At 45.5% G+C, this 11,251-nt stretch overlaps 1 protein-coding gene across 1 annotated transcript; it reads left to right on the forward strand.

The window, feature by feature from the left end:
- Positions 1–395: 395 nt before the first annotated feature.
- Cd5l (CD5 molecule like) lies at positions 396–10,834 on the forward strand. The gene is made up of 6 exons (XM_026415222.2): positions 396–477; positions 1,574–1,600; positions 4,528–4,848; positions 6,762–7,097; positions 8,032–8,352; positions 9,966–10,834. The coding sequence occupies exons 1-6, from the start codon at positions 450–452 to the stop codon at positions 9,989–9,991; spliced, it is 1,059 nt and encodes a 352-aa protein (XP_026271007.2). The 5' UTR covers positions 396–449; the 3' UTR covers positions 9,992–10,834.
- The last annotated feature ends 417 nt before the right edge of the window (positions 10,835–11,251 follow it).

Genomic DNA, 11,251 nt, shown 5'->3' on the forward strand with positions numbered 1-11,251 from the left:
AATAAATCTAAATTCTCCTACTTCCCCCCAAAATCATCCTTAGAGACTAGGCATTACCTGACCTTCTAATGAGAGAGGGCCACACTTGGTCACTCCCCTTTTTCTGTGGAAGGGCAAGGGGCAGGAGCAGAGACGGCTGGAGCTAAACTTGCAGCAGAATCAGGACACGACAGACTGGTTTTGTTCTTGTTGTTTGTTTGTTTGTTTCAGCATCTTTTTTTGCCGGTTACAGCCCCATTCCTTCATCTAGAACATGCTGAATTCAGCAAGTCCAGCTCTATCATTTCTGTCCCTTGAGTCCACTGGCTTCTGGTCATCTGATACGGCTCTTGCAGCACAGGGGACCTGCCTCTCTTCCTACTCTGAGCACACTTGTGGCCCAAACTGAATGCTGCTGCCTGGGGACTTATTACCAGCCGCGTTTCAGTTCGTCATCTTCGACCCGAGGGATGGCCCCGCTATTCTCCTTGATCCTTGGTGAGTACCTTTGCTTCGGTAGGTCTAGATTTTAGGGTTTTCCGGAAATTTCATTAGGAGAATCTTTTCCCTGCCCAGATTCAAATATCTTTGAAGGATGGCTTTCTCCTTTCTTTCTATACCTATTTTAAGCCCTAAAACCCCCTTGATCCATACCCAATTTATATTTTAATGGCCAGATTTTTTTCTATCGCCCCATAGTTATACCAACAGATAGACATTTTTCCCCTTCCTCTTTTCCATTGTTTCCCCCAAATATACTATTATAAGAAGACAAATGAATGAGATACTAAGTAGCAACAGGTAGAGCAAGGAAAGATGGTACTGCTATAAGACAATCACTTTTCTTTGGCTAGTTTGTCTAATTTCCTCTGAAAGGTGCTTCACATAATGTTTCTCTCATTTTCTCCAGTTTCCTGTTGCCTAGGCGAGTCTACAAATTAGCATGAATGATCTGGAGGCTTTAATCCTGGCCCCTGGATTCCTTCCTTCCTTCCTTGTACTGGGACTATGAACCCAGGGCGTTATGCATGCTGGGCAAGCACTCTGCCACTGAGCTGCATCCCCAGCGCTCCTGGCTCTTCAATTTCTTAGCTTTGTGAATTTGAAGATTACCATATTTCTCTGAAATCTCCCTAATCTATACAGTAAGACTAATGTTATGTTTCTCAGAGGTTTTTTTTTTTCTTTTAAAGGAGATGTTTCATATGATAACTAACACAGGGCATCTTTCCAGGGGCCCCCAGGGCTGTTTTCTGCAGAGCCAAGGGGGTGCATTAGCACACGTCTACTTCAGCAGTTATGGCCCTCCGATCCTCACCTGGGCTGGAAGCAACACCACTGTGGTGGGAAAGGGCCGGGCCAACTGTGACAGAATTGGCCTCTGGCTTCTAGTCGGTGTCCAGTGTTCTCTGAGGGCGGTCATCAAAGGACACTGTGACCCAGGAAGAGAAGGTGACAACTGGATGGATCTTGGAGGTTCTCTATCTATTGCCCTAAGTTTGGCAAGGGCCTTCTAGAGAGTTCTATTTTAAAAAATGAAGCCTTGGAAATGTACTCAATGGTCTCACTCACTTCCTCTTTCTTCTCCCCTCAGTCATGTGCGCTGGACCTGGCCTCTTAGGTAAGACTTCGAAGGGGTGGGGTGGGGGGAAGAGTCCTGACGGGGAGGCCTCTAGGATTAGGAGAGGGGAGATGTTGAAGGTTCCTGGGCTATGAAAAGAGACTATGGTCCCAAACAAGCCGAGTACCTTTCTTTTCAGGTTTCCCATCCCACTCTGTCAGTCTTGTGTGGGTGGATTTCCATTCCAGAGCCCAGAATGGTTTGAATGGTTTTTATCCCCACTTGGCCTCTGTGGCCAGAGAAGCTTGGCCAGCATCCAAAAAAACCGAGATAGCTTCATTTCAAGCCCAGAGGCATTTCACTGGCTGGGGTGTAACTCGGGAATGAACTTCTTGTGCCCTGATGGGTTCCAGCAAATCCAGGTCCTCCTCCCAGACTTCCTGGCACTTTTGAATTAGAAATGCGTCAGCTTCTGTGAAGTTCATGACTTCACCAGTAGAGGGCAGGATGGAGCTCAGCCTCTACCGGCTGCCTCCTGGAGGAATCTGGGCGGTACACACTTGTGCACCCAAGGAGAGCAAGGGAGCGTGGAATGAGTATGCAGGAGTGGAAGGCTGTGACCGTCCAAAGCCAAGGAGGTTGTTTGTGGATTACCAGCTGCTTTTGCACCGTTCCTCCAGTCTGTGCTTTCACTGGATGGTGGTGGCTTTGCCAGAAAGAGAGAGGCAGCTACAAAATCTGCTCTTGGTGTGGCCGATTTTGCCCTGACGGATGGAATTTGATGCCTTAGAGTTCCCCTTCTGGGATCTTGTCCAGAAGCTTAAATTACTTGCTCTTTTTTCTTGGTCTTCAGGGCTGTCCCTCACTGCCAGTGTGGGAGGACAACTGTTTTTGTCACAGCCTCCCCCTTCCCCGGGATGTTGCTCTCCACCTCTGGGTCTCTCTCAAGCTCTGTGCTGATAAAGCAGGCTAGTGTCGGGCACGCTGCTCTGGGGAGCCCTCAACTCTTTCCTTTCACATCTTTTCCCAGCTCTTCTATTTCCTCCAGCTGAATTTCTTTTGTTGTGGTGGTTGTTGTTATTACTATTGCGATCACTGCTTATTTCTTCTTTCCTGGGAACTGCTCTTGTCTACTTCATAGAAACTGAAAATTCAGGCCAGGAGTGGTGGTGGATGCCTGCAATCCCATTGGCTCTGGAGGCTGAGACAGGAGGATTGAGAGTTCAAAGCCAGGCTCAGCAAAGACGAGGCACTAAGCAACTCAGGGAGACCCTGTCTCTAAATAAAATACAAAATACTTTTTTAAATGATTTTAAATTCTATCTCTAGTTTCTTTTTTCAGTACTAGGGACTGAACCCAGGAGTGCTGTGTCACTGAGATACGTCACCATCCTTGTTTAATTTTTCTTTTTGGTACTGGGGGATTGAACGCTGGGGTGCTTTACCACTGAGACACATCTTCAGCCCTTTTGAGTTTTTATTTTGAGAGAGGGTCTCACTAAGTTGTTAAGGGTCTTGTTCAATTGCTGAGGCTGGCTTTGAACCTACAATCCTCCTGCCTCAGCCTCCCAAACTGCCTGGATTATAGGCATGGGCCACTGTGTCCAGCCTTTTCAAAATTTTGAAATTGGGCTGGGGATGTGGCTCAAGCTGTAGTGCACTCCCCTGACATGCGTGAGGCCCAGGTTCGATCCTCAGCACCACATACAAACAAAGATGTTGTGTCCGCCGAGAACTAAATAAATAGTAAAATTCCCTCTCTCTCTCTCTCTCTCTCTCTCAAAAAAAAAAAAAAAATCCTCCTGCCTCCGTATCCCAAAATGCTGGGCTTACAGGTGTGTGCCATCCTATCCAGCTTATCTTCATTCTTTATATCCGTCTCCCCACCACCAATTAAGGAAATGAAGCAAAAACAAATCAATAAACCAGACATAAACTTCTCACTGTAGTTTAAAAATCAGTCATATTGGAGTTTTCTCACTTAACCACTCCTCTGGGTTGATTTCATGTTCTGGGGAGTCTGTGTAGAGTTAAGACAGGAAGTGGGAAATCTGCTCCTCAGGAGTCATGTGACCCACATTGGCCCTTATTAAGCTGTTCATATTCCATTAGGGCAGAGACCACAAGTCCAAATGTGACATTTTCTAGAACCCCAGACATGTCTCTCAGTTAATGGTCCCATTACACAAAGCGGTGGCAAATTCAGCTCTCTGCTCTCTTGCTTTGAGGCTACCATAGACTTGGTGAGATTGTTTTAAGCCTCTAAATATAAGCTCTTTGAGGATAGAAGTCCTCTGTGTCTTGTTCATCACTGTTCTCGGAGTTCATAAAACAATACCCCACGCATGGTAGGTGCTTAGCAAGTATTTAATGTCTGATGAGTTCTTCCCTGGTCACTCGACACAGCCATTTCTCCTCCACTTCTGTGCGGTGGTGGAAGGGAACGAATTTCTCTTCATCTTTTCCAGACCCAGAGTTCTCATTCCTCAGAACTTGTCCGGAGGCTCTGTGGTGCCTCTCTCCCACCTGGACCCCTGAAATCCTCTAGTTCAGTCCTTGGAGTTGATCTGTCCTGGGCTTTCGCTACTGGACAGTGTGACCACCGGATCATCACTTCCATGAGGATCCTTTCAGTCCTTTGTGGAGTCCAGGGGTGGACATGATGATCTCTATGGATTATCCTGGTTCTGACCATCAGAGTCTAACAACTCTGCTGGCTCTTTGACTAATCTTTCCCTTAATCTTCAGCGTGAAAGGCTACCGTCCGGTCTGGGTCCTTGAAGGGGGATTTCTTGGTAGGGTGCAATTAAAGATGCGGTAGAATCAGATCTCAGAAATGGGGTCCCCAAGTGCGTCTCCCTCCCCTTCCCTTCTGACCCCTCCTGTCTAGTCCCCTACTCCCCACACCTTCTGTCCCGGGTGGAAGTGTCCCTGAGCATCCTCTGCCCTCCTCCCGGATCTCCAGCCAACATCCCGTCTCTTTGCAGAGGCATCCAGAGTGCGGCTGGTGGGGGGTCCCCACCGCTGCGAAGGGAGAGTGGAGGTGGAATGGAACGGCCAGTGGGGCACCGTGTGTGACGACGGCTGGGACCTGAAGGATGTGGCCGTGCTGTGCAGGGAGCTGGGCTGTGGAGCAGCCAAGAAAACCCCCAGTGGCCGCTTATATGGGCCATACACAGATAAAGGGCAGGAAGTCCTCATCCAAGGGGTCAGGTGCAGCGGAATGGAAGACACCCTGGCTCAGTGTGAGCAGGACGAAGATGTCTACGGCTGCTCACACGACGAGGATGCCGGCGCAATTTGCCAGAGTAAGTAGGGCAAGGCTCGAGGGCCCTCTGCCAGCTGCCCGGACCCCGCCCTGGCCACTCTCGTTGGGTTTGATTCCCTGTCGTGGACTGCCACACAGCGGTAAGGGCCTCCCTGTCCTCTCGTCTCACCCACGCTTTCTTAACTCTCAACTCTGGAGACAGAGCATCCTCCCTTAGAATGTTACTGTGACTTGGTTGTATTAGTGCTTTTTTTTTTTTTTAAAGTTTAAATAGAAATGAGAACGTATTTCTCTTATTTTTATACATGAAAAAAAATATGCACAGAGCCTGCAACCACTCAACCCTTGTTGACTGGTGTATCTTCTACCTGGGGCTGGGCCTGGAGTCATGGGTGAAGAGATGAGCCCCCAAGACGTCATCTGTGCTTTTTTGATAGTTCCAGTTCTCAAGAAGTCTACCCCGGTCAGGTAGACAGGGGAGGCTCAGAGGAAAGCAACACAATCTTAGAGAGATGATAGACAGATAGACACATTCATGGATCTGTATTCCTTCATTTCCATACACAGAGAGAACAAATATTTGCTTTCTATGTGCTTTTAATATTTTCTGTGTCTCTGTGTATCTTTTCTCCTCCTGTGATTTATGAGAGGCGAGTCTATGTCTCCTCCTTCTCTGTCTCCCCACAGAATTTATCAGAGAAACAATCACTTTTTGCCTTAATACTATAAGTTAGAAAGACTGAGGATTGGTGAGGGTTGGAAGCACTAATCTGGAATACATGGTTAACGTCAACATTGAACCCAAATGCTTTTTACTGGTCTGGGGCTGGGGCTCTGGGGTGGAGCACTTGCCTCCCACCTGTAATGCACTGGGGTGAATCATCGGCACCACATAAAATAAATAAATAAAATAAAGAACATGCCACCTTCCTACCTAAAACCAAAGTTTTTTTTTTAACCTTTTATGTGTATATGCTTATGTATCTAATCTCCTGTATAATGTATGTATATACACACATATATACAGATATGTGTGTACATATATACATGATACATATACATTTATATATAAATAAATAATACATATATTTAATATACAAACAACACATATGATATAGTTATAATGACATAGAAAACACACATTATATACATTATATATTATACTATTATAATTCCATATTATAAAAAATGATCAATACTTATTATATATTAATTATGACATAAATGGATTATATATCATGTGTAGTAATTATGTAATATACACATTTTATTTATAATGTCTGATATAATATTTAATGTAAATTCATTGTTTATACATAGATATATGTATAATAACGTATTTAAATATTTTGTGTGTAATTATAATAATATATGATACATTGTAATTATGTATTAAAATATATACTATATTTATCATACATAAAAAGGACTGTGGATATAGCTCAGTGGTAGAGTGCCTCTGGGTTCAATACCCAATACCAAAATACATATGCTATATTTTAATACATAATACATAATGAATTTATAACATGTAAAAACATTTATATTTATAGTATATTATAATTATAAGTATACTTATATATTATTATTTATGTATCATTATTACAATAATATAAATTTTACATGTAATATAATTATACTACATATAATATGATATAAATGTTCCATACATATGTATAAATTTATTTTGCCTCTGTCTCTTGGGAAGAGCAATGAGGAGTTGAATGGGAAAACAATTTGAAAGAGTAAAAGGCCACGATAATGACTCGCCCTGGGGTGAGCATGCGCTTCCTTGATTCGCTCCCTCACTTCTCCACGAGCACTGGTTGGTCAGTGCCTCGCACTCCAGTGCACAGGGTACTGAACACCAGAAACAGCCCTGGGCAGTGAGCCCCTTTTCTGAGACGACCCTGTGCTTGCAGGGAGTAGACCCTTCCTGTTTTTGCTCTGCAGACCCAGATTTGTCTCCAGTCCCAGAAAGTGTGCGGCTGGTCGGTGGCCCTGGGCCTTGCAAGGGGCGAGTGGAGGTGCAGTATGAGGGCCAGTGGAGCACCGTGTGCAAAACGGGCTGGGACCTCCGGGCTGCGAAGGTGGTGTGCCGGCAACTGGGGTGCGGCAGGGCCCTGCAGACCCACAGCCACTGTAACAAGGCTGCCCAGGGCCAAGGACCCATCTGGGAGAGGGAGATGTTCTGCTCGGGAAGAGAAGCAGCCCTTCAGGATTGCCCCTCTGGGCCTTGGGAGAAGCACAACTGCACGCACGACGAGGACGCGTGGGTGGAATGTGAAGGTAATGGAAGGTGATGCTCGCACATCCAGAGACCAAGGTCGTGGGTGAGGTTAAATGGAATTGCATTCAGCATTATTCTCGAGAACCACTCCTGCACCAGAGGATCCCTGCCAACCTACTGTGCTGTCAATTCTCTTCTTTTAAAATGGCAATTACAATAGCTGCCTTTCAGTGCTGGGCATGGTGATGCACACCTGGAATCCCATCTACCTGAAAGGCTGAGGCAGGAGGATCCCAAGTTCAAGGCTAGCCTGGGCAACTTAGTAAGACCCTGTCTCAAGATAAAAAGTAAGAAGGACTCCAAATGTAGCTCCATTGTAGAGCACTACTGGGTTCAATCCCCAATACCACCCCCCCCCACAAAAAAAATTTTTTAAAAAATAACTTCTTTGAATGTGAAATGCTTAAAATGTTTCAAGCAATATTATGTGCTATATTAATATGAACTGTTATCATACTGAATTCCATATGATAGAGCACAGCACATTACTCTGTATCTGTTAAGTTCTTCAATTTTTAAAAACCACCAGAAAGCCATTCATAAATATTAGATTTATAAAATAGGTAGGGGAAGCAAAAAGATCCTAGCTGAAGGAACATACCTGGCCACAGGGGTTGAAAGCTGATGGAGTGGTGGAGAGCAACTGCAGTCACAGAAATACGTGGAGGGTTTCAGATGTGCTGATGGGGTTTGGTTGGGGAGGATGCAGATGATCTTTTTTTTTTTTTCTTAATATTTAACTTTTAGTTGTAGCTGGACATAACACCTTTATTTTATTTATTTATTTTTATGTGATGCTGAGGGTCCAACCCAGGGCCTTGCACGTGCTAGGAGAATGCTCTACCGCCGAGCCACCACCCCAACCCATGACCTTATTTTTTTCTCTTTTCCCTTTTTTCTCTCTAATCTCCAACTTCCTCCTCCACCCTGCAGATGCCTTTGACCTGAGGCTGGTAGGAAGAGATAATCAGTGCTCCGGGAGACTGGAAGTGCTGCACAAGGGCGTGTGGGGCTCTGTCTGTGACGACGGCTGGGGAGGAAAGGAGGACCGAGTGGTGTGCAAGCAGCTGGGCTGTGGGGAACCCCTCTCTCTACCCTTCAAAGCCAGGAAAACCTACGGCCCTGGGGTTGGCCGCATCTGGCTGGATGACGTGCGTTGCTCGGGGCAGGAGCAGTCCCTGGAGCAGTGCAAGCACAGGTTTTGGGGGTATCATGACTGTACCCATAAAGAAGATGTGGCTGTGATCTGCTCAGGTAAGTCCTGTAGGGCCGCCGTGGAGGACAATGCAGGAAGAAGGGTTGGTGGGGTGAAGTCTGGGGACAAGGGTGGCTCTGCCTGTGCCCCAGAGCTGCTCATAATCCTTCCTTACTCTGTGGCTATTTCCAGGGATAAGACTGAGGCTTTCTGATATATTTTTTTGGGGGGGTTTTATTTTTATTTTTTTCTAGAGGAATCGGGCTGAGATATAATAAAAAATACAGTCTGAATGTGTCTTGAAAATTATTGGATCAACATCTTTATATTAAGTGTGAACAAAAGTGTGAAAGGATATAAGCCGCTTTTCAAAATCATCAAAATTGTTTTCGAATCACATAGCAGAACCATAACGACCCAGCTTTCCTCTCGATTCAGGGTTAGTTCTCTTCAGTCCTCAAAGGCTAAGTCTGAACCTGGCAGATGCTCCCACCTCATTCTTTTTATTGTTACTCCCCAGATTTTATTTCCAGTGGCCTTGAGGCTATGGGCAAGGGCACTCTGAGAAAGTCCTTAGGACTTTTATTGGAGAGAATAAGACCTGAAACAGACCCCTAAAGGGAGTATGCAGGAGGAAGCCCTGTCCCAACTTGGGTCAGGGGGTCCGAGTGTAGCCTCTGGGTCTCTGGGTGGCTGACTCAAGAGAGTCACAAGTCGGAAGCCCATTTGTGGAATTAAAGAGGGGATCCACTGTGCAGGTCTCTTTGGCTAAGCTACAAAGCTGCAGCTAGGGAAGAGCTGATATTTAACCAAGAAATATGGGGAACAGTTAATGCCTAGGAAAGGACAGATTTAGTGGTAATAGGCCAACGTTTACATCTGCTGCTGCTACTTTGAAATTGTTAAATTTTATGCAGTCACTAAACTACTCTGAACTTCAGTGTTTTCATCTGTAAAATAGACACTGTCCCTCAAAGACTTTTGTGTAAGACATGAACACAGTTGGCCCTCTGTTTCCCTGGCTTCTGCATCTGTGGCTTCAACCAACCGTGAATTGAAAAATGCGTATTTGATGTGTCACCAACTTTATTTCTGGTACACTTTGGCTTTTTATTCCATATTGATGTTCTTTCAAAATAGAATAAAGGATTCAATTACTCTACTGAAAAAAAAAAGAAATCACATCTGTCCTGAACATGCACAGGATTTTCTTATTATTCCCTAAACAAGATAGCATAACAGTTATTTATGTGGCATTTACACTGTGGTAGGTATTATAAGTGACTTAGAGATGAGTTAGAATATATGGGAGGATGTGCTTCAGTTCGATGAAAATTTTTACAATGTCATTTTACATAGGGGTTTAGAGCATCTTTTTTTTTTTTTTTTTTTTTTTTTTTTGCTATCCTTGAGGGTCCTAGCACCAATTTTCTGTGGATACAGAGGAACAACTGTACAGTTTGTGCCTCACATGGGAACTGGTTCAATTGGCCCCTGGGACACTACACCAGATTCTGACCCAGGTGACATCCACCCGTGTGGGATATCCATGTAGTTGAGCTCTTTCCTGTTCTGAGCACCAGTCTGCTTCCTTAGCCAATTTAGCTTGAAGGGAATAATTTCTTGCAGGCCTGTCCCCGCTCCTTACTACATGTTCCTCTTGTCTTTACAGGACAGTATCCCGGCCTTGATGCTTGACCTGGCTCCCACTGGCCCCAGGTGCCCCTGCTTGTCCCCCTGGCCCCTGATTATCCTGGTGGTCACACTGGTCCTCAGTCTCTCGGGAGTCTGAGTGCTGCGGAGACGCCTTGTTCTCGGGGTCAAGCACGCCCGCCCCCGCACCTGTTCTGAGATATAGCTGTTGATTTCCCTGCTGGGAAAGATGACCTTCTCTTGGCATTGCTTCTGACCTTGCCTGCCCCTTCCTCACCTGCCTGGAATCCTCAGGCCGGCCGCTCTGACCAAAAGCACAGGCCTTACGAAGGCAAGATCTTCATCTGCTCATGACAGGAACGAAAAAGACAGAGGGAACATTTTAAAGGAAGCGTGTGGAGAAAAATCTTTGGAACTGGGGTGGGGGACGAGACAGAGGCTTTTTGAAATCTTCTTCTCAAGCTTCAGCTGATCATAACAGTAAGCCCACACTTCTCTGCCCGTTCTCGAAGAGGGTAGTTTGCCATTTCAAGAGGGTGGCACAGCAGCGATCTGTAGTCCTGAACCTTTTCATAACGTCAGAAAAAGATATTTCACCTTCTGACGGTTCCCATGAAATACTTCTGTCATCTATCCCAGGACAACCTGCCAACACAGTTGACATTTAACCAAGGGAATCTCAGAAATGCATCCAAAGAAAACTGTGACTGGTTCTGGGAAAAGGTCAGGAGAGAGGTGGACAGAAGTTGGGGAGAGCTGCAGCTGTGTCTCATGCCAATCAGAAAGTACCATTTTCATCTTATTAATGGAGACCTGTAAACCTAAGGTACAGAATGACACTAAGGAGACAATCAAGGTTTAACTGTAAAAATCAGCAACTCTAGACTCAGAGGCTACGTCCATAGTTATGCTATGCCGAGGATTACACTGCATAATAAATCACATCTTGCAATCTCGACAGTTGCCGTGTTGTGTGATGTGCTCTTTCCGCCAACAGGGAAGCAGGTATCGTGGTGGGACAGGTTACTCAGAACACACACCAAATTGTCCAAATTGAAGAGTCGTTATTTAGCTGGCCAGCCAGAGACTGCCCCCCACAGGACCCATAACTGTCTCTGCAAGGAACAGCCCCGAGCCTGAGCATGTTAGGTTATCTAAAGACAAAAACCACATCTGGGTTGACACAGCTGCAAGCAAGCAGGCACAGAAACTGAATTGGGCAGTTAACGAGACAATGCAGTGGGTACCTGGGTATTTCCCACGGGACTTTCCAGGTTGGCACAGCAGCAAGCAAGAGGAAGGGAA

This window comes from Urocitellus parryii, chromosome 11, assembly GCF_045843805.1.
Source record: "Urocitellus parryii isolate mUroPar1 chromosome 11, mUroPar1.hap1, whole genome shotgun sequence".
NCBI classification, from domain to species: Eukaryota; Metazoa; Chordata; class Mammalia; order Rodentia; family Sciuridae; genus Urocitellus; species Urocitellus parryii.